The 20,143-nt window shown below is 41.2% G+C and overlaps 3 protein-coding genes across 6 annotated transcripts in view; 2 read left to right on the top strand and 1 right to left on the bottom strand.

The window, feature by feature from the left end:
- LOC129724154 (ETS-like protein pointed) overlaps positions 1-1,916 on the bottom strand; it is a 254,542-nt gene extending 252,626 nt beyond the window's left edge. Inside the window, exon 1 of the mRNA XM_055678815.1 lies at positions 389-1,916. The gene's annotated coding sequence lies outside the window, so the exon portion shown is untranslated. The remainder of the gene's footprint in view (positions 1-388) is intronic.
- Positions 1,917-10,052: 8,136 nt separating this feature from the next.
- On the top strand, positions 10,053-13,460 carry LOC129731723 (uncharacterized). 3 transcript variants are annotated; one of them, XM_055691957.1, is made up of 8 exons: positions 10,053-10,214; positions 10,245-10,349; positions 10,901-10,999; positions 11,065-11,174; positions 11,227-11,930; positions 11,989-12,744; positions 12,800-12,925; positions 12,999-13,460. In XM_055691957.1, the coding sequence occupies exons 2-8, from the start codon at positions 10,270-10,272 to the stop codon at positions 13,245-13,247; spliced, it is 2,124 nt and encodes a 707-aa protein (XP_055547932.1). In that variant the 5' UTR covers positions 10,053-10,214; positions 10,245-10,269; the 3' UTR covers positions 13,248-13,460. The 3 variants fall into 3 exon arrangements, with proteins under 3 accessions (XP_055547932.1, XP_055547925.1, XP_055547939.1); XM_055691950.1 differs by having other exon boundaries at positions 10,055-10,214; positions 11,986-12,744; XM_055691964.1 differs by lacking the exons at positions 10,053-10,214; positions 10,245-10,349 and having other exon boundaries at positions 10,645-10,999; positions 11,986-12,744.
- A 351-nt stretch (positions 13,461-13,811) lies between these two features.
- The window catches only part of LOC129733984 (DNA polymerase epsilon catalytic subunit 1), a 38,246-nt gene continuing 31,914 nt past the window's right edge, over positions 13,812-20,143 (top strand). For both annotated transcript variants that reach the window (XM_055695642.1, XM_055695641.1), the window contains exons 1-4: positions 13,812-13,948; positions 14,005-14,128; positions 14,203-15,357; positions 15,424-16,921. In XM_055695642.1, coding sequence (XP_055551617.1) covers positions 13,896-13,948; positions 14,005-14,128; positions 14,203-15,357; positions 15,424-16,921 — 2,830 coding nt within the window. In that variant the 5' untranslated portion in view covers positions 13,812-13,895. The remainder of the gene's footprint in view (positions 13,949-14,004; positions 14,129-14,202; positions 15,358-15,423; positions 16,922-20,143) is intronic.

The raw sequence follows: 20,143 nt of genomic DNA, 5'->3' as shown, positions 1-20,143 counted from the left end.
GAGGAAATTTCACTCACTGTCTTGACACAACCGGAAGCTGATAAGAAGTTATCTTCTTCCCTCGGCCAAGCCGCCCAGTCTGGGTTGCTATTGATTACGTTACAAAGACGTACTAAAACCTTGGAAACATTTCCAGAGAGCGCCTAATACCATTAAATTATTTATCCTAGTTCCAGGCAAATCAGCAACCACAGCAGCTCGGACCGATCACGGCTTCGACATGCTCCGGGTGTAATCAATTTGCATAACAATGACAGCTGCTGTTTCAGTATACGCCGGCAACGTCCAATATGCTAAACCCGAGATCCCTGAGAATGTTAGAATATTGATTTTGCTTGTTTTGGAATTTTAAATCGCAGCAGGAAAAAACAATTCACAAGTTACTTACACCCCAGGAGAATTCGGCTGCTCGCTGGGAAGAAGCTCCCGATGGGTCGCTTCTGGTTGTTGCGAACGAGCCTTCCGCTCGATACGATCGCGCTGTTTTACGGCGAATGTGGGTTTGCAATTCAATCGAAAAAACACGCGAAAAAAAAACGTCTTCCTACTCGCTGGACAGTGACCTTTCACGTTGTATTGCCCGCTGACTTCTTCATTCAGCGATACTAACGAATTAATTGCATCTGCATTGCACGCGGTCAGAGGGGTGCAGGCAATCAAGAGCAAGAGTATCAAAACACAGAGCAGTACCGCAAATGTCGTCGCACCTCTTTCTCCTCTCTTCACGACAATTTCACTGATTTCGGTAAATACGATTCTAATTTTATAGAAGACTTCTCTGTCTATCGCTTTTTCGCCTACTACGATCACCGCGCAGCGGCTAATCGCTGTGCACAACCACAATCGCGCGTCCGGACGGCTTCTTCGAGTTACAACCCCACACAACACACACCGCCTTCTTGGATCGAATCGACGACGTGTGCGCGCACATAAGCAGCGCAAAATAAAATAAAAAAGCGCGAGTAAGATTTTTATGAATGAATCAAATCGCTGCTACTTCTTCCTATTCTTTTCTTCGCCTCACTCAACGTCCCCGCCTTTTGCAGGGTATCAACCAGGCTCCCGCTTGCCAAGCCTCAACACCTTCTAGCACCGTCACCCAGTGGGCTGCTTGCTTGCTTGCTTATTCGGTTTGCATTAACGATGATGATCACTCGATCCGAGCCGACCAACGACACTCCGCTGCACTGCACTCTGGGTGTTTTTCGCGGTATCAGAGTTCTTCGAATTTTGGCCTCTTCTTGCGCTCGCCACCTTATTCGCCTACACTGCAGTTTAACTAACCTCAGCGACGAACGAACCAGACATAAATAATCAAAATAATTTCATTCCGTAATAAACCACCAAATGGTGTGCCTCCGCAAAGTGCAAAAACCGACTTGGCTTGTACCTAGTGCAAATGACGAATGATCGCAGCACACGTCAAAGTGGAAAAGTGTCGCCTCCACGAAATACAACACTGATTCCTTCTTTCCAAACGGTGGAAAGGGGGAGGGGTTGGTTTTTGGTTCCTTCGCAGACTCAACTCACTTACTGTGGTCAGAAATTTCTTATCACATATGTTTTTCCTCCGCCAACAAATACTCTCATTCACTTAGCTGCACAGCGTATCGCGCTCGACTGACACTGATAACGACGATTGTTTTCAACCTCTTTTTTTCTGCAGTAGACAACGTTTTTTTTTTATTTATCACTCCACGAGCCTTACTGATAGGTAAAAGTTTGCAAAGCAGTAGGCCTTGTGGCCCTAACACCGCGCCGTCGTCGCACCGTTGAACTGTAACGAATCCTTCAAAAACTGTACACTACGGACAGACAGGCCGGCCCACGACAAACACGATCCGAAGGAATAGAAAAAAGAGCGAGCGGCTACTCACTCACTTCTGCTTAGAACGGCTCAACACAAACTGATCGACAGCAGATTGTGTAAGTGCCTCCTGCGCGCCGTTCCGTTGCTTGTGTTGCCGGTCGTCGAAAGCTGAATCAACAGAAATGAAAAACAAGCTGAGTAGCGATTGATTCATCACTCATACACTACACTCATACACTACACGACTCGGTAACGGGCTTAGCAACAGGCTTAAGCCATAAGACCAACACACATACACGCTGAACGAAAGCAACTAAAATGTAAATAATGAAAGCTTGTCGAGCTGCCAAGTGCGGCGGCAAGGTGCGGACTCTTGGTTTTATGAATGAAATTACCCACACCATCACGGTGCGCACGACCGGCCACTTACACATGCTTACAGGCAGGCAGGCAGACAAGTTAGAAGCCTGCGATGATGATGATGACCATGATGAGGTCGTATATCGCATCGCATCTTATACACGCGAGAGGCCTCGGTTTGGTGGCAGGCAAACAAAAGCAAGCTTTGATACTTTGACGAATGCTAGATAGCCAATGTTGCGCATTTCTTGGAAAAACACAAATCTGTGAGGCGAAGGAACGAAATATACAAAAGTCAACCGATCGTTAGGGGATTATGGAGCTCGGGAGGGCCTCCGTAAAACAAAGTTGAATTGAAAACTTCTCATGTTTGTTTGTTTTTGTTCAATATCACCAGAAAATAAACATAATTTCAAACCTCACAAAATCATGCTTTTTAAATCTTATTTGTGTTATTTAAAGTATTGTTTATAGAACTAGAGACAAAATTGAGGTAACATGAGTAAATAACGAAATAATGAAAACTGAGCTCAAAAAGTTAAACCAAATTAAAAATAAAATTAATATCGTTTTCGTTTTCGCGGTGTAGCTACACTCAAACGACACTTTTGACACCGAAAATGTTTTATTTGATTTTTCGTGCTACCCTTTTTCTGTCTCTCCCTACACTTTTTCTGCCACCGATGACACCCGAAAAAACAGAGTGTACTGTAGGAAGTTACCAACACATTCACACATATGTGTCAAAACTGGTTTGTTTTGGTTTTCGTTCCACGTGGTAAAGTGTCAGGTTAATTTTTTCTCAGCACATTTGCGAGATGGACATATGAAATGGAAACGAGACAAAATGACGAATGCGATAATGACCAAAACAAAACGAATTGACAGCTATCCCATTATAACGCATACCAATGCAATGACACTGAAAATGTTTTATTTGAAGCTGCAAAGTATAGCACGGAAAGAGGGTACCTACACCGCGAAAACGAAAACGACATAAACAAGTCAAACAAACATTCGTTAACCAGCTGTCGTGCAGTTCGGACTGTTTCTTCGATTGAATGAGTCATTTTCACGTAATTTTCTAAATCGGTACAGGTCGCAAATTTAAACAAACTGGGTTTTCTTATTTTTGCGGACAGATTTGACATATAATGCAAATGAGTTTCTTCGTTTTTTTATTTATTCCTCCTCCGTGTTCGCGACAAATAGATAATAGATCTTGCGCTTCAAGTTTGCCCGGAAATTCTCGATGGGACGCCGCTAGGGGACGTTGGGCGGATTCGCCGACTCCAGTACCACATCGATATTCAGCCGCTCCGTCTCCTCCAACGACCGCTTCGAGTAGTGGCCCGACGCCAAATCTGACCAGAACACCGTGTCTTCGCCCTTACAGTATTTTTTGATGAACGACGCAACTTCTGGCAGACACTTCGTACTATAAATTTCCCCGTTCACGGCCAGTCCGGAGCGAAAGAAGAGCGGCTTTGACATTCCCTACTCGCTGATTGTCAGCCACAACAGCACCTTCTTGAGGAACTTGGTGTGTGAAAAAAATTTCACCTTGGAGCTCACTTCCTTCGTGGGAGAAGTGAAATACGAAGTTCTCGGCCAGTCGTTGCCATCCGGCGTGAGATAGGTCTCGTCGTCCATCGCCACTGCCACGTCGCGATTTGCCGGGAAAATCGACTTGACCATCTTATTCAAACGCTGTCACTGCGTCATTGCCTGCAGCTCCAAGACCAGTGGACGGGACTGCCGCTTCCTGACATGTATGTCCATGTTCTCCAGATACTTTTTCACTGTTTTACCGCATGCACCAACCTCCCGGCAAGTGCACACAGTGTCAAATAAATGTTGTGAGAATAAGTGCACACAGTGATTCAGCCACTTGATTCAGCCACAAGCTTCTTGTCGCTCAGGGTCGTTGGCCGTCCGGAACCGGGCTTTCTTTCGAAGCTCTGATCGTTGTCCAATAGTGTCAAAATGTTGTAGATGCCGGAATGGGCATACCCGGCGTCCACAAAATGCTGCACGATGTTCGTTTTTAACGCGGCGGGGTACCGTTCTTTGAACGCGCACACTTCTGAACGGGGTAGCTTCACTTTTTTCACCATCACAGTTAGAGTTTGACTAATAGAACTGTCAATTTTTTTAGCAGTTACTATGATTGATGATGCATGAGTAGTTTCGTCAGTGTGATTAATAGTAAACCCATGAAAAATCCGCAATTTTTGTCCATTTTTTTTACCGCAAACGTTAAAAGAAACAAATTTATTGCAAATATAATCTGGGATTGAATAGAACTGTTGATTATATACAAATTACGACTGCTCGAAATTTCTACATTAAAAAAAACGGCAACCATTCTTATTACGATAGTATCGATAAGTGCTAGAAAACTATCGATGTTATTAAATCGTTGATTACTAATTGTTCTTAGCGCCACCATACTGAGTATTGCGACATGCTAAAAAACCGTTGCATATTTTTACACATGAAGCGAATTTAGCTTGGATGTATGTTATCTGTGATTTTACTTGTTTATTTTTTCTCTTCACAGATACTCACAATCAATCATCATACCAGTCTACGTGACGTTACAGTACTTTATAAACTTTCTTTTATATTTACTTACAAGTTCTCAATCAAAGGAGATTCATCCTATTTTAGACTATCCAGCTTTTCAGCTTTTATAATGCAAAGTTCGTAATAAATTACCTACCCATTTGACAACTCTGCTTACGTCAGTTTGAAGTCTTCATCTAGTTTATCAAAAAAGAAATATATATCTGACAACATTTTTGTTGCCAATTCAGCAGAAATCCCAAAACTGACGTAAGCAAAGAGGTTCACATATTACGAACACACATTATAGCGACCGCCATTATGGTGCGTAAAAAGCTGGATACGATCCGATTCTTCAGTTAAGGGGTTATGCACCTTTTTGCTCGAGTAAAAAGAGCAAAGTTTGATTTTTGAAGTAGAATACTTCTCTCAGGAAGTTCGGCTACATAGGGATGTGAAATGAAAATCTAAAACCGAAAAAAGTGAAAAATATGTCCAATTTAATGTCCAATTTAAATTCCAATAGATTGGAAAATCTTCCAAGATTCTTCCCAAATGAAGATAATTGTAATTTTATTATTCAAACTATTGTACTATTGAAAATAGTAAGCCTTGTCAAAACGAAAAATTCGACCTCTGATTGGTTCTTGTATGATTGCTTCCCAAGTACGGTCGACAGAATCATATACCTTGCAATTTAAAATATGCTATTTGGCATATATAAGAGCCTGTTCAAGCCGAAGCCGCTCATAATAGTTCTAGACAGCAACAACAGCAGCAGTGGATTCCAGCGATAGCGGATAGCGGCCACAACTGTGGCATGACTACGGATAGCGTAGCAGTTGCAGCGGGTATCAGCATCGATAGCCTCACTGACACTTTAGTGAAAGGCAGTCTCTGTGTGATAGCGGGCACTAGTAAATGCATTCAATGAAAAGTTGACTCATTTTGGCAACACATGTGCCGTCTAGTTTTGAGTGTTAAATCAGCTTTTAACTTTTTATTTTATCACAAGAAATACTTTATTCGCACTGTCAGTGATAACGCCAAGATATGATCGGTATCTTATCCGATATTGAATTGAACAACAAATTGTACTTTAAGGATGAAATAAAAACTTGATGATTGGAGAGAAAAGATCGAAGTAAACTATGAACGCGAACGGACGCGATTTTTCCTGTGTCACAACTTTCTCGTTGTATATTTTCGAATTTATTGTTTTCGGACAGAGCCGATAAATGCCAGCTGCATTGGTTGATTGTCTGCTATGAAGAAGCAGCGAAGGGTGAGCCGGTGCATGAAGGTCAAGCTGGAACTAGGGAGTGATGCCTTTTGAAACTTGTGAAGCATCTGAGCCTGAGGCAGCCTGAGCCTGAAACCCTAATCGAAGGATCTCGAAGGCGCCATAAGGAGGAGTTCCCGCAACAGTGACAGGAATACTGAATGTCCAAAGTTTTTTTCTGCAACTTGGAGCCGAAGGATACTCGACAGATCGATAAGTATGATCGATAAGCGACACGTGATGAGGATTGAATGAGAGGAACTGGATGGCATTGTGGCTGGTGAGAACTTTTTTTTAATTTAGTGTTTCGCCTCAGTTATGTTTAATATCAGTGCATTGCACCAGCAGATCTGTATTGCGTGATTTGTGGAATTTATTATAACCGATATTCAGGTAGGCAAACAACGGGTTTAATAATTGTTCCTGGAATACCAGGTACCAAAAATCAGGCAAACTCTACAAGAATCGTCATTTTAGTGTTCGGCTTTGTTTGTACATATGTTCAGCATTATACATCCACGCACGAGACTAAAACAAGTTTTCGATCGCATTACCTACCACGACAAATCCTAATATTATCTTACTTTACTTACTATTTTTCTACTTTTTATTTTTCATATACAAATTTTTATTCCGCGTAACTTTCAGAGAGCGAATAATGGCGCTATAACCATAAGCTAAAAATGCTAGGACTAGAGTTAGTACTCAAGTTCCAACCGTAACAGTTGAAGCGAGTAAAGGTGCTATATCCTTGGTTTCGAAACCCGAACATAAGGCAGAAATACCTATGTTCCATCCCTGGAGATTGGTCAACAAAGGAGTGTACTTTCTTAGCTTAATCACTCCCAACGAATTAGGTATATTACTTCTTACATACGGATCGGTTGGTACGGATTGTCCCCGTTCTTAGATTATATTGTATTATATTGCGCTACACAGTAGGCCTGGCCGTTGACAAGAAAAATGTATGGAAATCATTTCTTTTTTAAATGGTGGATATCATTTTCCAGGATCCTTTCAAGTACTGGCTGTGTTAGTGTAGACTAGACTAGACTAGAAATAAAAACTTGATGATTGGAGAGTTAATATTTTCTCTTGAGTTAATTTACATTTCTAAATTTGTAAAAGTTATAAATTTTACTTTATCTTCGTGGCTCAGAACGCACTGAATCAACTTCTCCCTCAGTCATGAGCACGACATCCGAAAAATTTTTATTATCTGCATGAAAATTAAGTTTTTGCATAACCAAAATTTAAAAATTATCAAGCCCCAATCATGACAATTAATTTACTATATTATTGAAAATGGTCTATCCTTGTTGAAGCGCAAAATTCAATGATCTGATTAGTCAACGTTTATTTACTAGAAAAAATGACTGACACGCAAGCAGCCGGGTTATCTTTCTTGTAAAAGTATTCTACTTCAACCTTGCTGTCGTGGCTTTGAACACAACCCTCCTGTGATTTTTTTAAAACGTGTAGCACCTTTTTTATTGCATAAAAGTAGTAACTTTCTTAAAGTGCTGTTAATCAACAACAAAAAACCACGTTTGTTCATAAAATATACCAATTATTTGTGGAGTAATGACCGTTTTTGACGTAGAACTACATTTTACTTTAGCATTCAACATAGGGAAACTGAAAAACTGGGACGAAATTTGTCCCTTTTCAAATGCTTATAGGTCGGTTGGTTTTCAACCGATTTTCTTCATTCTTGCAGCAATCCATTGGAAAATTATACACGCATCTGCCCAAATGCACAAAAATGTTGTTTGAATCTGCGAGCTATTGCACTATTGAAAGTTGTCAAGCCTTGTTGAAATAAAAATAACGTACTCTGATTGGTCGCTTGCTTGCTGTGTGTGTATGATATGGTATGATGTGTGTTTTATATGGTGTGATGTGTGTATGATATGGTATGATGTGTGTATGTGTATATGATATAGTATGGTGTGTGTATGGTTTGATGATATGGTATGATGTGTGTGTGTATGATATGATATAATGTGTTTGTGTCTGTATGATATGGTATGATGTGTATGTGTTGTATGATATGGTATGATGTGTGTGTTTGTGCTGTGTATGGTTTTTAACTCGGCGCGTTCTGCTAACTGCTGAATCCGGTTCACGAAATTCACAACCCTCCATTAGTAGACATTATAACTCATTATCCAAGTAAAAAATATTGGTTTTATCAAAGTTTTATAGCGCTCAATACAGCCAAAAAAGCGCTATAAAACTTTGATAAAACCAGTTGTGTTACTAGGGTAATGAAACACTCAATGCATTTGTTAATAGTGTACGTAGTTCTACGTCATTTATGTCGTGCGGTCGTGTCTTGGATAAAACCTCCTACTTTTCACGACAATAAATAATATAATTTTATTTTAGTAATATTTTTCTCACTTTTCGGACCCCTGAAATGCATTTGAATGACGTTGAATTCTGACATTAGAGTGCTTTTTCGTTGGGTGACAGCCCACCCGCATAATCAAAAACCATAAACGGATGATGTTCCATATGGTTTAACGATATTCCATACAGTCGGGACTATATCCCGAACTAGGTGTTAGCTTAGATTATTGAAACATAGATATCCAACTCAACCAACAATACGGGCAACAAAAATGTGGCGCCCCTCCGAGTATGATGGCGGTTGGGTTAACTACATTTAATGAGCACACACAGAAAAATATTAAGGTAATTGCTATCTTTTTAGGCTTGGTCAGATTTGTGCGGTGGTTGTAACAGACTAATCTATATGGTCTAGATAATAACAATAATTTATTACAACAGGACTATAATAAATGTCAATGTATGAGATGACCATGATATGAATTATTTATTTTGAAGATAGTATGACTAATCGTTCATAGTCGTTTCAACAATATGTTTTTAAGCATAACCAAAGATGACTAGTACACAATACGTTACTCTTGCAGTATGCAGCGGACACGAGTTTCGCTGCGCGTGAACGAAAATTGAACTAATTTTTATACCGTTAATTTGGTGATGACAAGGTGGTGAAAGGTGAAGCATGTTTTTCAATATCATTGTATGGTCCTGTGATCTAATTTTCAATATCCTTATACGGTATTGCCACCTTGTTTTGGTTTTCATCTAGCGGATTGAGCATGATAAATCGATTTTGCTAATAATCACAGTTTTAAGGTCATCAGATGGCACCGTTATAAAGGTGTTGCGAGCAAAATGTATGAAGTCAGGTATCTTGCTCTAGTCATAATTAGCATAACTCATTTGTTGTTTGTACCAATTTTAATAGTCGATTGAGAACCACTATACAGCTTAAATCCCTTTGCGGAACTGGTTGGGTTAATAATTCTGCCTCAGCCGTCAAATAATGCTGTAGGATGTTCTCCTATTCGGTTTGTAGCTTCCGTTGCAGATTATTGTTTGTGATCTCATTCATTATCAATTCCACTGTTCCTTGCTTGAATGTTTAAATCGATTTATTAATATTTGCAAAGAACTGAGAAAATCAAATTTGGAAATTTGACTCATCCTTTAAAGTTCTATTTAAAAACGATACAATATTTATTTTGGTGAATACCGCTAAACGCTATTTTTAACTAAGGTTTTACATTACTGCGTTGAAAATCGTTGTTATATACGTCTCTTAATATCCTCAAAATTAACTTACAACGAGTAGCAAAGCATAGCATAACTTATTTCGTCAAAATTCACGAATGTCAAGTACAACATAAACAATGTTAAAATAATTTAAGTGAATGTGAAGCTTTGTTTTTTTCTTATTGTCACCTTCAACAATTCGATGAGAGTATCTGAGATTTTTACATTTTGTGACTCATGGTAATTTGTAAAATTACGCGAGGTTTCTTTGCATTGTTTTTGTAATTGCAAATCATCTAGATTATATTGTAAAGTCGTTTGAAAACCGCCGTACAAATCTGATTGAAAGTAACATGATATTTTTCTGGGTGTGAGAATCTGGTCAAGTTCACCACTGAAATGATAAGGAGTACCATGATATTTTTCCCAGTGGATATGCTTTAATTCACCCAACGGCCTACAGATGGCAAGTTCATAGTGTTGCCTTAAGATTATATGCAGCGAAGCCCAACTTGGATATCTATGTCTCTTTAGTCTATGGTGTTAGGCACGTTTTATGGTTATTGATTATGCGGGCAACTAGCGAACACCCAACTAACGAACCTCCAACTAACGAACCTCCAACTAACGAACATCCAACGAGCGAATCATCACTGTAATGGATTTCAAATTGTCATGCAATGAATTGAGGACAACGATTTGTAGTTGTGCTTTGTTCAGGAAACGCAGCCTTTTCAGGTGATGTATAAAAACTGGTACATCTAAACAACCAAATTGCACAGACTTTTCTTTATTTTGAAAATTTGGCTGGCAATAGTGATGCGCTTTTATTGCTGATTGCATCTGCAACGCGAATTACAGACAACTTGCAAGCAAAATGCAGATAACGTGCACGCCAGTATACCAGTCAACTAGAGCGAACGCGACAGAATGCCTTCGTTAATCGTATCTATACAGTCTATCGCGTTCACTCTCATATGCTGGTATACGATAAATCTGACGTACAAGTTGTTTGCATTTTGCTTGCAAGGTGTCTGTAATTCGCGTTTCAGCGGAAATTTGCAATAATAAGAAAATCAAATGAATATTGCTGAACCAGGAATAGAAATTTCGAAGCGTTTGAAACTGAGTAAATATTACGCAGGTTGAACATGATTTGAAGGAGCGTGTTGGCTCTATTTAATTTTTCTATTTACTGGCATCCCTGATCAACAAAAAGGCATCAGTTTAAATTTTTCCACCCGCTTTGAAAATTGCAGTTTTTCAACTCCAGGATTACAATTTTCCAGAATGTCCTCGTTTCGTGCTGCGTGCGATAAACTGTTGCACAATTCAAAACCCGCGAAAAAAACCGATCTACTGACTGAACGTGAATATCAACAAATTGCGTAAGTAGCGAAAATTGGGCAGCATTTTTTCTCAACCTCTGCATCGACAAAATTTTGATTTTCAGTTCCACATCTCATGACGAATTTCTAGCTGAAAATTACAGTTGCTCACAGTTGAACAAACTGTGTACAGCGGAGAAGGAACATCTTATTTTGCATTATAATCACCTGGAGAGTAGGTTTTTATTTTATTCTGGATGTATATTTTATAACGGTTTTCCTTGCAGAGAGAGTTGAACGCAATCAGAGAAAAATTCGGAAAATTTATAGCACGAAACCTGCGATAAAAAAGAAGGACCCAGTTCAGACTGATGTAAGCGCTCCAATACGACCAATCGTCGACGAGCAAGAGCGTGACATAATTGCGACGACAGAAGAAGTCGTAACTATTACAGAACCGGAAGTCAACGTTGAAACCCCTGTACCCGAACCACTAGAGTTGGAACACGATACGGAAAATACTGCTTTAGCAAACATAGAACTTTCCCAAGTTATGCCACCGAAGGAATTTCTTAAAACGGAACCGTCCCCTCCGATCCTGATGGCAATGGATCCGAGTGCAGTAGATTTGGACTTTGGGCCTGTGGGAGATGCCGGGTCGTTTCTGGGAACTTCAGAACCTATGCCTATCTCTGATCCTAGCGTGAAGGAGCAGGTTTTGAAAGAATTTCCTAGCTTGCGTCGAATTACAGTTCCGAAAAGATTCGAAGATTTTGAGATCGATGATGCCGTGCAGTACCGTCTACCAGTTCCACTCGCTGGGAGACTTACGACCAGCACACCGATACCGTCTGTCAGAACCAGTATGCTCCGACAGAGAGTACCAATTGAAACGTCTCAACTTGAGGCGACAGATGTTAGTTCTATTCCGACTGGGACACCGTTAACTGTACCTCTTCCTGTTCCTTCACAACGCTCACAGGCTATTTCGGTGTGTATATGACCATTAGAGTAGGAAAATGTACATAATATGTGATTTATTTTAGCAGGATAGAACAAATGAAGTGCATCATCGTGAAGAAAATGAGGGGACAGCACCGGAGAATCTACAAATACCCGTTCAACAAATGGAGGTAGACACAGAGATACCGCCTGTGGTAACAGAACCAGAAAGGCCTGAACCGGCCAGCAATCTCCCCGCACTATCGTCAGATTCTTCAACCAATATGCCGCCGCCACCGAACAAACGAGTTCCAAAATCATGCCGAAAGGTTCGAATGTTTGGCGATACGATTGAGGACAAAATTCCACTGCGGAAAAATTACGATTTCGGAATTCCGGATGATTTTGAAAAACTCGATGCAGGAAGAAAAATTATTCTTGATTTGTTGGCCAGGCGCAGGGTTCCCGACATTCGTGATCGTCCGGTGGAAAACGTTCGGGAGCCGGTTTTGCGAGACGTATCAGAAACAGTTCGTCCAGAGCTCGCCTCAATCCAGGAGCCTAGTGTAACCCAGAATAATGTTGTTTCGAGTCTGGAACAACCCTCGCTAGAGGATCGTGACCGGCTTCAAGTAATCGATCGAACCGTACCTTCAATGGTGGAAGAAATTACGGTGCATCCGAAGGAGCCAGTCGTTCCGGCTGATTTCGTTCCGCCGGAAGTTGGCCTAGTAAATACTGCTGTAGATCCTGGGCTGGGACTGGATAGTCAATCGATTTTTATAAACTCTACTCAACAAGACAGGCTTCAAACTAGTGACAGTATTTTGCCACAGGCAGTATGCAGTTCGAAGGAATCACAGGTAGGAAAACGTTAACCAGATAAATTTGTGTTTTTCAAAACATGTCCTTTTTCAGGTTCCTCAGTTGCCAATTCCAACTGAAAACGTTCAGGATAATTTACCAGAAAACTCAACTATAACAAAGGATGCCAGGCAAAACCAACTTAGGCTTTGTTTAAAAAACAAAGAGAAGATGGTTCCGGTAAGTTTGAGAAAATTTAGCACTTATTTGTCGTTGAAAATCACGGTATTTCAATTTTCGCTATCACCGTCAGATGCTCAAGCTGTATTTCGCAATTCAGCACGAAATTAGCTGCACCCGTCGCAACAGCGTCCTGTTTCAGCGAATTTTGTTGCTAGTTGGTGCCGCTGGTTCTAAGCTGGCTAGCTGTCGTGTGTTTCGCAATCTGCTTGAACTCAACGGCTGGGGTCTTCTAGAGATTGATCGTGACGATCGTGCGCAGATTCGGTGCGTCTCTCTGCGGGGCTCGCCAAGCGGCGCGACCCGTAGAGGGCAATTTTAAAATAGTTGATTTTATTTACTTTTAAATGTTTAGTTAAGTAACTACAGATTTTATTTTTGTTATTTCTATTTATAGTAGAGTTCGAAGTATTTTAATTTATTTATAACATTAAACAATGTTAAAACTAGAATTTATAAGTGAAAAGAAAGAGAAGCTGCAATAATCATTTAAAGATATTTATAGACGAGTTTGAACCATTTATAATATATTATACATAGGATAGAATTAATATATGCATAACAATAAACAATGTTAAAATTAGCAAACCCATGCAGCCTATGTTCACTCATTTTCACTCTTAAGTAGTGGTAACAAAAGTAATTAAACATCTCCGAGGAAACTATGAGTAAGATTCTTGCATTCTTTGACAATTTAAAAAAAAATTTTTTTTGTTAATCATTCAGCTGAATTGAAATAACAAAGTTCAAGCTCACATAAAATTTGTAAGGTTAATTTCTTCATTGCCATAGCATTAGTTCAATTATTTGTTCACAGTGGCGCAGTGAGCGCTAAAAATGTGAACTTTTATTAGTGACAAGTTTATGAAACGGCGCGAAATTGGAAACATCGTCGACGCAAAACCACAACATTGCTTTTTTCTTTTCGTTAATTTGGGCAACATTCTTGAAAGTAATTAATGTTATACAAATGGCTAAAATAGTGCAAAATACCGGCAAATACATTGCGGAGAAGGCCGATGGGTAATTTATCGGATTTCCTAAGGCGAGCAGCTTTTAAGCACTGTTTAAATTTCCAGCGACGACACCAACGAAATCGGGTACCGCCAGTCGAAGGAGAATGACAAAATTGACCTCAAGTATGGATACGAGCGTGTCAAGGACACCCAGGAACGCACCGGATATTTAGTTAATATGCATACGGTATGTGACGACCGGCCAGGACCAGGTAGGCTAGCCAAACTGATTTCGATGATTGGTAACGTTTTCTGTTCCAGACTGAAATCCTGAATCAGGACCGCCGACTGGTGGCAGCCCTTGATCTGTACTTTCTCCAAATGGATGGTACTCGGTACAAAATGACGATCATCTACGCCCCCTATTTACTGCTGATCACGAGAGAAGGCCACTCGTTGGAGGTGGCAAAATTTCTAGCCAAAAAATACTCTGGCCAGCTGTTGAATGTGGAACACGTCGAACGGGAGGACCTGGACTTGCCGAATCACCTGAGTGGGCTCAAGCAGAGCCTGCTGAAGTTGACGTTTGCTAATACCACTCATATGAACAAGGTTAGGAAGGATTTGAATGCGGCAGTCCGAAAGAACAAGGAGCGAGACAAGGCCAACACCTATTACATGCAGATGCTGAGCAATTCACTTGCCGTAGCATCCGAAGAGGGATCCGGTGGATCCAATCAGAACCAGGATTTCTACGATAGTATAGTAGATATGCGGGAGCATGACGTTCCCTATCACGTGCGGGTTTCGATTGATTTGAACATTTTCTGTGGTCTGTGGTACACGATGCGATGCCGTGGTGGCGACGAGCCACCGGTCATCACGCCCCGCCCGGATATACTCGATCGACCGGAGCCCGTGGTGTTGGCGTTCGATATTGAAACGACGAAGCTGCCGTTGAAGTTTCCGGATGCGCAGAGCGATCAGATTATGATGATTTCCTACATGATCGATGGGCAGGGTTATCTGATTACCAACAGGGAGATCATTAGTGCCGATGTGGAAGATTTCGAGTACACACCAAAGCCGGAATTCGAAGGACAGTTCATCGTGTTTAACGAGCCGAACGAGATGAGCTTGTTGCAGAAGTTTTTCGATCATATTTTGGATGTGAAGCCGCACATTTTTGTGACCTACAACGGGGACTTTTTCGATTGGCCCTTCGTAGAGGCACGTGCGGCGGTGTACGATATGGACATGAAGCGCGAGATTGGATTTTCGAAGGTGAACGCCCGGGACGGGAACTATTTGTGTCGGCCGGCAATGCACATGGACTGTCTTTGCTGGGTGAAGCGAGATTCGTACCTGCCGGTTGGCTCGCATGGACTGAAGGCGGTCGCCAAGAGCAAGCTGCGCTACGACCCGGTTGAGCTGGATCCGGAGGAAATGTGCAAGATGGCGGTAGAACAACCGCAGGTTTGTTATATATTTTAAACTAATTTTTTGTTGTGAAAAAAAAACAAGTTCTTTTTTTGTTTCCAGGTCTTATCAAACTATTCGGTGTCCGATGCGGTGGCCACGTACTATTTGTACATGAAATACGTTCATCCATTTATTTTCGCGCTGGCAACGATTATTCCGATGGAACCGGATGAAATTTTGCGGAAGGGTTCGGGAACGCTTTGCGAGATGCTACTGATGAAGGAAGCCTATCACGTTCGGATTGTATTCCCGAACAAGCAAATATCGGAACTGAACAAGCTAACTCCCGATGGGCACGTTCTGGATTCGGAAACATACGTTGGTGGTCACGTAGAGGCGCTAGAATCGGGTGTATTTCGGGCGGATATTTCGACCCGCTTTCGCTTGGATCAAGATATGCTGATGCAGTTGCAGCGAAATGTGGAGAAAGTGCTGGAACATGCGATCGTTACTGAGGAAGGAGTTCCACTGGAACAGGTGACGAACATGGAAGAGGTAACGGAGCAGATTAAGGCAGCCTTGCAGCAGCTGCATGATACTCCTACTCGCATTGAACAGCCAGTAATCTACCATCTGGACGTAGGAGCTATGTATCCCAATATCATTCTGACCAATCGGTTACAGCCTTCGTCGATGGTTTCGGAGACTGATTGTGCGGCTTGTGATTACAATCGGCCCGATGCTAGGTGCAAACGAAACATGGAGTGGATGTGGCGCGGTGAAATGCTACCAGCAACCAGAAACGAATTCCAACGCATTCAGCAGCAGCTGGAGACGGAAAAGTTCCCACCGCTTTTCCCTGGAGGTCAACCTCGAGCGTTCCATGAACTATCAAAGGAGGACCAAGCTAACTACGAAAAGAAACGGTTGAGCGATTATTGCCGTAAGGCGTACAAGAAAACTAAGATCACAAGCTTGGAAACTAGAACTTCGACGATTTGTCAGAAGGAAAACAGTTTTTATGTGGACACGGTTAGAGCTTTTCGCGATCGGCGCTACGAGTACAAAGCGCTGACGAAGGTAGCGAAAGCGGCAGTGAGTGCCGCTCTGAAAAGTGGTGATGCCGGAGAAATTAAAGCCGCCAAGGGACGAGAGGTGTTGTACGATTCTCTGCAGCTGGCTCACAAGTGTATTCTGAACTCGTTCTACGGGTATGTAATGCGAAAGGGCGCTCGGTGGCACAGTATGTCAATGGCTGGGATTGTATGTTTGACGGGGGCGAACATTATCACTAAAGCACGGGAGATCATCGAACGGGTTGGCCGTCCGCTGGAGCTGGATACCGACGGAATTTGGTGTATCTTACCAGCTTCGTTCCCGCAGGAGTTTACCGTGCACTCTACCCATGAGAAGAAGAAAAAAATCAACGTTTCCTATCCGAATGCGGTGTTGAACACTATGGTGAAGGATTATTTTACGAACGATCAGTACCACGTTCTGGAAAAACCCCACGAACCGGGCAGTCCGGCGGAATATTCGATCAAAGATGAAAATTCTATCTTCTTCGAGGTGGATGGGCCATATCTGGCTATGGTGCTACCGGCGGCCAAGGAGGAAGGTAAGGTTTCTTTTATTACGAAATGATTGATTTGGTTTTATTTTACATTGCAATCTTTACTCTTGGAGATGCTAAATTCTGAAGACAGCCAGGCCTTTTTTGCAGTTTTTCCATATATTGCTAGCAAGGTCACTTGAAGTTTGCATTTTTCCGTTTTACGATTCACGGAACAACTTCAGGATAATAAAACTTAAATCTCGAATAGCGTTGTTGGCCCTAAAAACGAAATCTGAGGCCTATTACTATTAAAAGTGCTGCCGACGAAAAACGAATTGCTGAGTGAATATTCCACAGCAAATTCAAAACTTCATGCTTCTACAGTTTCCAAAAGCGTGCTATTTCCTATTTGAATACCTGGCTACGCTTATTTTGGTCACTTGTTATTACTTGTTCATGGCAGGAGGATATCCTAGGTTTTCCAGTTTCATTGACAAAATTGCCAGAATTTTTCATTTCATATCGATGATTACACAGTGCAACAAAAATTGACTTTTTTCTGCCTTGGCTTCTATATATAATTTTTTTGTGTATTTTTATGCAAAACTGAATTTCCCCGAGTTTGAACATATTTCAACTTAAGGGGCAACAATGGCGCCATTTTGAATTTTTGAGAAACCGGTAATTTTTGTGGTTTTTTCGACGCCATTTTGTTTTGAGGCCAAATATCAAAATTCTAAGAGTTTGTCCACATATTAGCATCTTTTTACCCATCTTTTGCGAAAAACAGATCTTAAATCGGACAAAAACTGAGCTCAAAACGGTGATTCTACGAAACCGGGTTTGGCATAGTTTCAGTATATTTTTCACAAAGCAAAATAATATCGATTATTTTTGAGCATTAAAGGTAATTCGCTAATATCTTAAAGTGGTAGTCAAATTATATCTTATTTTGAGTAAAAAAGGTTTCAGAAATCGAAATTTAGGTGTCTGATCTACGTAAAATGTCAGCTAGTGATGGGAAACTTATCGATACTTATCGATAATATCGATAAATGCTGGACACCGATATTATCGTTAATTTTTTGACGTTAACGATAATTATCGATATTATAAGAGTGAGTGCGGCTGGTTACTGGAGGAGACCCAAAAGAAGAAGACCTCACCTACCCTACCCCAGGAGTTACTTTTGCCGCTAGGTATTTGTTGGTTGCTGCTATTCGACAAGATTTAGCATTGTTGGGGGTGGTGTAAAGGTTCGTCCCGGGTGTCACTGAGTTTCTGAGAAATAATGGTAACTAAAAAGGTATTTATAGTTTTTAGTTTCCTAAGAACAGATGAATTCGACAGCTTAGTACTGGAGAACTTTAAAAAAATATCCAAACTTTTTGCACCATCTCATAAAAAGCAATGATACGAAATTGTAATAAAATGCTTTTTTTTTGCTTGCCAACTCTCATAATATGATAGACATGCATAGCGGCAGTCTATTGGTAATTCTCTGGTAATTGTTTAGTTTAACTTGGAACTGTTTAAGTTTAAAGTATCTGTTACCCAACAAACAATTTTTAGTTCCAAAAAAAATCCAAATCAAAGAAATTGCTGCGCCAGAAAAGTATCCTGATTTATACAGGGGGTAGACAAAATAATTGAGATAAAATAAATTCTCTCGAATTTTAAATGGCCAGAACTTTACGAAAAATGAATCAATTTTGATGACCGGTTTCATTTCACTGGAAAACAGTATTATATTAGTATTACTTGGGTACTTGGTGTGACCAACCTACACCTAAAATGTTTCGGATTTCAAGAGTGTGTGTCAAAGTGTACATGAAAGAAAGCCCGGTTCCGAACGGCCAACGACCCTGAGCGACAAGAAGCTTCAAAGGATGCTGAAGAGGAAGACCGAGGGAAAAGTGGCTAAATCGCTGCGTGCACTTGGCCGAGGGTTTGGTGCATGCTCTAAAACAGTGAAAAAGCATCTGGAGAACATGGACATACATGCAGGAAGCAGCAGTCCCGTCCACTGGTCTCGGAGCTGCAGGCAATGACGCAGCGACAGCGGTTGAATAAGATGGTCAAGTCGATTTTCCCGGCGAATCGCGACGTGGCAGTGGTATTGGAAGACTAGACCTATCTTACCCTGGATGGCAATGACTAGCAGGGCTCTTTGTATTTTACCTCCCCCACGAAGGAAGTGAGCATCGAGGTAAAGTTTATTTCACAGACCAAGTTCCCCAAGAAGGTGCGGCTGTGGCTGACAATCAGCGAGAAAGGGATGTCAAAGTTGCTCTTCTCTCGCTCCGGGCTGGCCGTGAACGGGGAAATCTATAGTACGAAGTGCCTGACAGAAGTTGCGTCGTTCATCAAGAAATACCAAAAGCGCGAAGACACGGTGTTCTGGTCAGATTTGACGTCGGCCAACTACTCGAAGCGATCGTTGGAGGAGATGGCACGGCTGAATATCGATGTGGTGCCGAAGTCGGCGAATCCGCTCAATGTCCCCCACCTGCTTCCCATCGAGAATTTCTGGGCAAACTTGAAGCGCAAGATCTACTCCAACAATTTTGTCGCGAAAACGGAGGAAGAATTAATAAAAAAAAAACGAAGAAAGAGCTTAAAAACATGGCTACACGCATGTTTTCGTCCGCCATGGCGAATGTTCCGGTTAACTGCCGAAAGGCTGCACGCAAGGACGTAATATTTTTTGCGAGGAAGCTAACATGATAACCTTCCATGGGAAATTTACCCAACTCAATTACAGTGAGGGGCAAAATAGAGTGCCCACTTTATTTTTTTTATTTCTTTCATTTTTCTGGTTCAAATTGAACGAAAACACATCGTAATCATTCCTAAAATCTCTCTCATAATGTTCTTTTTTAATATTTTTAATTTTGTTCTGATAAAAAAAAGTTTTTCTTATAGAACAAAAACAGTTTTTATTCCCAAAAAAAAAACAGTGACAAAATTAAGTGCCCACTCTGAAAATCGATAAAATTTCGATAAGTTTCCATCGTGAGACCCTTTGATTTTGTTTATTTTGAGTATTTTGACGTGTCACAAACAACTGGCTTGGCTCTAAAGCATTTGTAATCGTGTCTGCCTTCGAAAAAGTTGTAAAATATGGAGAACGTAGTAATTTCCCGTACGATCCCGTTGTGCATCCGGAAACTGGTTGTTGGCGATGTCAATAACGGCCAATCGCACCGGGAATGGCCAAGCACTACAAAATCAGCAAGGCAGCGGTCGGAAAAATCTCGAAGAAGATGAAAACGTTCGGATCGG

Source organism: Wyeomyia smithii, chromosome 1 (genome assembly GCF_029784165.1).
Source record: "Wyeomyia smithii strain HCP4-BCI-WySm-NY-G18 chromosome 1, ASM2978416v1, whole genome shotgun sequence".
Classification (NCBI taxonomy): Eukaryota; Metazoa; Arthropoda; class Insecta; order Diptera; family Culicidae; genus Wyeomyia; species Wyeomyia smithii.
Note: the sequence above shows the minus strand (reverse complement) of the source record. Positions and strands in the feature narration are given on the sequence as shown.